General features: G+C 42.3%; 1 protein-coding gene across 1 annotated transcript in view; it reads left to right on the top strand.

Moving 5' to 3' along the window:
• Nucleotides 1-320: 320 nt before the first annotated feature.
• LOC106588247 (histone-lysine N-methyltransferase 2B) overlaps nucleotides 321-6024 on the top strand; it is a 62622-nt gene continuing 56918 nt past the window's right edge. The window contains 1 exon segment of the mRNA XM_014177065.2: nucleotides 321-693. Coding sequence (XP_014032540.2) covers nucleotides 391-693 — 303 coding nt within the window. The 5' untranslated portion in view covers nucleotides 321-390.

Raw genomic sequence — 6024 nt, 5'->3', positions numbered from 1 at the left:
ACCTGCACAACAATATATACATATTATGGCAAAAAGGAGAGGAACATGTGGGCAGAAGGAGAAAAAAATGGTTAAAGTTGCAAACATTTACTGCAAGTGGACTGAATACTGAATAATAATGCATTTTACTATACATGTATGTTTATGTTCTTTTAGTTCCTTTTAATACTTTTTTACTTAATTGAAATATAAAACATGAATAAAACAAAATGTATATGTACTCCACATTCATAAACCCTCAAAAAGAATGCTGAGAATTCTGAAATACAACAAACTCGTTTTCCCATGATGCAATGGTATTTCCTTCCGATCTCGCGCCTTTCCATCTTGTTTCACCAGAAGCGCTACAGACACAGCGCACTACCACCGTTGTTGTTATAGTAGTGAATAATGGCGGCAGCGGGAGGGGGATTATCATCTCCCGCTAATGGCGCGGGTTCCAGCACGCCGGCCGTAGCCCGGGCCCGTTTCCCGGGCCGGCCATGGACATCTCGTATTCGGCTACGATCGGAGAAACGTCCGCAGCGGGGAAGGTTGGGCTCGGAAAGTGGAGGGATAGTCACTGGAGGCCGGAGGCCCATCAACATTGGACTAACGTTGAGCGAGGACCCGTCGCTGCTGCGCTTACTTGGGATTGCTGATAAACATAGGCGCCAGAGAGACGCGGGTTTCTACTCAAGCGGGAGTGGAGAGGTGAGTTTCCAAGCCGTGTAACAGCCCCACACCACAGACCCAATTAACACGTGCATGTTCCACAGCCTTCGCTGTGTAATATAGATTATATTGAGAATAAAGTGTCTGATAACGTTCGTTACCTGGCTACAGTAGGTATCCAACTATACAATTGTTCAAACTTCAATTCTTGCTGAACCAGAATCTGTGTTTACAGGTGACGTTCAAGCCGTATTCAACGCCTCTTTTATAAATCCAGATTGTGGTTCAAATGTTGGCTAGTTACTGTACCAATCCACTGTACTCAGTGACAAGTAAACATTAGTAGTTAACAGTGACAACATCTCCTGACAGCCTCCTAGACTGACATTAACGTTATCAGGATCTTTGATAATCGATGATTTTAGGCGTTGAAATTGGCGGTAGCCAACATTACTCTGTCTGGATACAAGTTTTTCTGCCAATTTAACTAGCTTTTCTAAAACAATGTAGTTAGCAAGTGATGCTATCTATTTAGCAACTTTTGCAACACAGTCACATTTTCACACATCCACCATCACACTATGTAGTATCGACACATTATAACATATTTGGTATCAACGTTGCCCCTGTTCAGATTATGCCATAGTATCTGTCATTTAGTCCACTCCCGACAGCCCCCATCGTAAGTGAAAGATGTCTGGCCCTGTGGAACAGAAACGATCTTGAGACATTCCACTGCATGTTTTAAGTGGGCTACACCAAAAGCTTGGTCCGTGTGTCATTTAAACTTAGAGCAGTTTGTTCTAGTTCATATTTAACTGACTTCTCCCACCATAGTCTACTAGTATTGACAGTTATCTTTTATGTGAGCTTGTCATCGCGTTATCAATCAAATTGGCGCTCATGCCATGCTCACAACTAGGCTAATTGCTGCGTGACATGCCCCATTCGGCAAGCAATTTAGAACTAGTCTACTGAGACCAGTGGTCACCAACCATTTTTGAGTGAAGATTACTTTGAGTCAAAATGCAAGCCAAGATCTACCGATCAGAATATATTTTTTTACATGACTTCAAAAACGTAAGCCTATGTAACATTAACCTATTAAAAGCATTACTCTAGCAATGAGGTGTGTGAATCTAATAGCAACAGCTATGATGTGTTGCTAATATGACTAGGATTGTGCCGTAGGATTCTGGACAACGAAAGAGAGTTGATATGAAAATAGAATAGGAGAGAAATGCTAGTTAATTGCATGAGGAAGTCTTTATAAAATAATTGCCTCCACGTTTCTACTGATGGATTTTCGCAAGGCAACTTTGAAGCAAGGTAAAACAGGCCTCATTATTCAAATCAAGTCAAATTTTATTTGTCACATGTAAGGTTTATGCAGGGGTAAATTTCACTTTACAGTGAAATGCTTACTTACCAGCCCTTGACCAACAATGCAATTTTAAGGAAATCCCTAAAAAAGTAAGAGATAAGAATAACAAATAATTAAAGAGCAGCAGTAAATAACAATAGTGGGGCTACGTACAGGGGGTACCGGTACAGAGTTAATGTGTCAAAGTGCGTGGGCACCGGTGTCAAGGTAATTATGTACATGTAGGTGGAGTTATTAAAGTGGCTATGCATAGATAATAACAGAGTAGCAGCAGTATGGGGGGGGGGCACAATGCAAATAGTGTGGTTAGCCATTTGATTAGCTCTTCAGGAGTGTTATGGCTTGGGGGTAGAAGTTGTTTAGAAGCCTCTTGGACCTAGACTTGGCGCTCCGGTACCGCTTGCCGTACGATAGCAGAGAGAACAGTCCATGACTAGGGTGGCTGGAGTCTTTGACTATTTTTAGGGCTTTCCTCTGACACCGCCTGGTATAGAGGTCCTGGATGGCAGGAGGCTTGGCCCCGGTGATGTACTGGGCCTTACGCACTACCCTCTGTAGTGTCTTGCGGTCGGAGGCCGAGCAGTTGCCATACCAGGCAGTGATGCAACCAGTCAGGATGCTCTTGATGGTGCAGCTGTAAAACCTTTTGAGGATCTGACCCATACTAAATATTTTCAGTCTCTTGAGGGGCAATAGGTTTTGTCGTGCCATCTTCACAACTGTCTTGGTGTGCTTGGACCATGTTAGTTTGTTGGTGATGTGGACCCCAAACTAACTTGAAGCTCTCAACCTGCTCCACTACAGCCCCGTCGATGAGAATGGGGGCGTGCTCGGTCCTCCTTTTCCTGTAGTCAACAATCATCTCCTTTGTCTTGATCACGTTGAGGGAGAGATTGGTTAATTGCATCACAAGGTCAGGTCTCTGACCACCTCCCTATAGGCTGTCTCATCGTTGTCGGTGATCAGGCCTACCACTGTTGTCATCAGCAACCTTAATGATGATGAAGTCGTGCTTGGCCGTGCAGTCATGAGTGAAGAGGGAGTACAGGAGGGGACTGAGCACGCACCCATGAGGGGCCCCCGTGTTTAGGATCAGCGTGGCGGATGTGTTGTTACCTACCCTTACCACTTCAGAGGAGCCCGTCAGGAAGTCCAGGATCCAGTTGCAGAGGGAGGTGTTTAGTCCCAGGGTCCTTAGCTTAGTGATGAGCTTTGAGGGCACTATGGTGTTGAACACTGAGCTGTAGTCAATGAATAGCATTCTCACATAGGTGTTCCTTTTGTCCAGGTGCGAAACGGCAGTGTGGAGTACAATACAGATTGCATCATCTGTGGATCTGAAGGTGCGTGCGGTATGCGAATTGGAGTGGGTCGAAGTCAAGTAAAACATTCAGGGTTTAAACAATTATACTGGCTCAAGCTCACATTGCAAAGTGGTAAGTGTCTTGCTGATAGTGAGGCTATAGCCTACTAGTATTGACAGTTCTCTTTTTTTGTGAGCTTGTCATCGTATCATCAATCAAATGGTCGCCCATGCCATGCTCACAACTAAGCTAATTTCTGCTTGACATGCCCAATTCTGCAAACAATTTAGAACTAGTCTATTTAGACCCGTGGTCACCAACCATTTCTGAGTGAAGATCACTTTCTGAGTCAAAATGAAAGCCGAGATCTCCGGATCAGATTTTTTTACATGACTTAAAAAACGTAAGCCTATGCAACTATAACCTATTAAAAACAGTACTATAGAAATTAAGTTTGTGCAGTAGGCTATAGGCCCAATTAGGATGCACATTTCGGTAAATTTTGCTACCGACTAACTGACCTTCATTAACCAGTCAACAAACAGTTAAATTGTTTCCAAACAGTAAAATGAAGTGACCAACAGAAAATACGATTCGAGATATGTATATAATGGCGAGATGCTTATGTTTCCGTCCTAACAATTAGAGTCAGCCCAATGCAGGAAGGCAAGCGACAAGTTTAGACCCAAAATAAGCCCATATAAACATATTGGGCTTATTTTGGACAGATTTTTACGAAAGTGAAACCTCTCACTTTGCCACTTCCACACTGATACTGTTCATGCAAACAAGAACTGGAACTTTTTCATGAAGAGCTTAATGGAAACATGCAACAATAGCAAGCCTATCGTCTTCCAGTCAAAAGGCTATAGCCTATTATTGAACATGCAAGTCCTGTAATGAAGTGGCTAATAATAAAACGTCATTTGTCAAAATGCAATTAGCGGAAAACGCCATTCTAAATCTAATGCGAACAGTTGTGACAGAGATTAAAATCTCCTTTAGAAACGTAGAAAGATGGGGAATCTAATAGCAACAACTATAATGTGTTGCTAATATGACTAGGATTGTGCCTTTGGATTCTGGACAACGAAAGAGAGTTGATATGAAAATAGAATAGGAGAGAAATGCTGGTTAATTGCATGAGGAAGTCTTTATAAAATAATTACCTCCACGTTTCTACTGATGGATTTTCGCAAGGCAACTTTGAAGCAAGGTTAAACAGGCTTCATTATTTGAATTAAAGTAAAACGTTCAGGTTTTAAACAATTATACTACCTCAAGCTCACATTGCAAAGTGGTGGGTGACACGCTGATAGTCAATGGTAGGCAGGCTATAGCCTATACAGGTGGTTCCCAACCTTTTCGGTTATTGTACCACCAACTGAATTTTGCTCTGGCCGGAGTACTCCTGAAGTACCCCCTCGTGCATTTTACCAGTAGGCCTACGGTCTCATGAGTCTTCTCAAGTACCCCCTGTGGATAGGCCTAGTACCCCCAGGGGTCCTAGTACCCCTGGTTTGGAACAACTGGCCTACACACGCGAATGGGAGGCAAACCGGTTAACCCTTAACATCCCTAGGCCCAATACATTATCACTGCATATTGGCTTTGCTTGAATTGCCCTGCCAATGCATTGTTGTTCGGACCATTTTTCAAAATTTGAGGTAGCCTATATGATCACACACACCGGTAGTAGATCAGTTGTTGTATTACTTGTGAGGAACAGCTGAGTGAGCATACATTTCAATATTTTACTGGGCTGATGGTGCCTTCATCTGATGGCCAGTCTCAGTGGAGAGAGAGAGCAGGAGGAGACTGAGGTTCACCTTTCAACTTCCCCCTACTCTCCCTTTCCTCCACTGACCAAAAAGGGACACTGTCTTCCAGCTGATGGTGACACTTGAGTTGCACTGCATTATTTCTGCCTCATACACAAATTCATGTTGCTACTCCTATGAACAGAAAGAAAGTTAAATATTTCTACATATAAAAAAAGACCTAAGCCGCTAATAATAATGCAAACCTATCAATACATTTTCCTAGTCATTCATTACAGCTGCCGTATTGGTTGCAGCGCAAGTGGAAGTAGGAAGAATGCACATTTTAATAGCCTATAAAATTGCTGAGTAAGAACTGAACCTCTCTGGGCTAGGTGGCACCAAATCGTCCCACCTACGTAACAGCCAGTTGAATCCTGTGGCGCGATTTTCAAATACCTTAGAAATGCTATTATTTCAATTTCTCAAACATATAACTATTTTACAGCTATTTAAAGACAAGACTCTCGTTAATCTAACCACACTGTCCGATTACCCAGCCAGAAATAATCAGACACCCATTTTTCAAGCTAGCATATAATGTCACAAAAACCCAGAAGACAGCTAAATGCAGCACTAACCTTTGATGATCTTCATCAGATGACAACCCTAGGACATTATGTTATACAATACATGCATGTTTTGTTCAATCAAGTTCATATTTATATCAAAAACCAGCTTTTTACATTAGTATGTGACGTTCAGAACTAGCATACCCCCGCAAACTTCCGGCGAATTCACTAACAATTTACTAAATTACTCACGATAAAGTTTAGCCTTCACCAAAATCAGATTTACTATAACAAAAATGTTATTACCTTTGCTGTTCTTCATCAGAATGCACTCCCAGGACTTCTACTTC

Source organism: Salmo salar, chromosome ssa27, assembly GCF_905237065.1.
Source record: "Salmo salar chromosome ssa27, Ssal_v3.1, whole genome shotgun sequence".
Lineage (NCBI taxonomy): Eukaryota > Metazoa > Chordata > Actinopteri > Salmoniformes > Salmonidae > Salmo > Salmo salar.
This window is presented reverse-complemented; position numbering and strand designations above follow the sequence as displayed.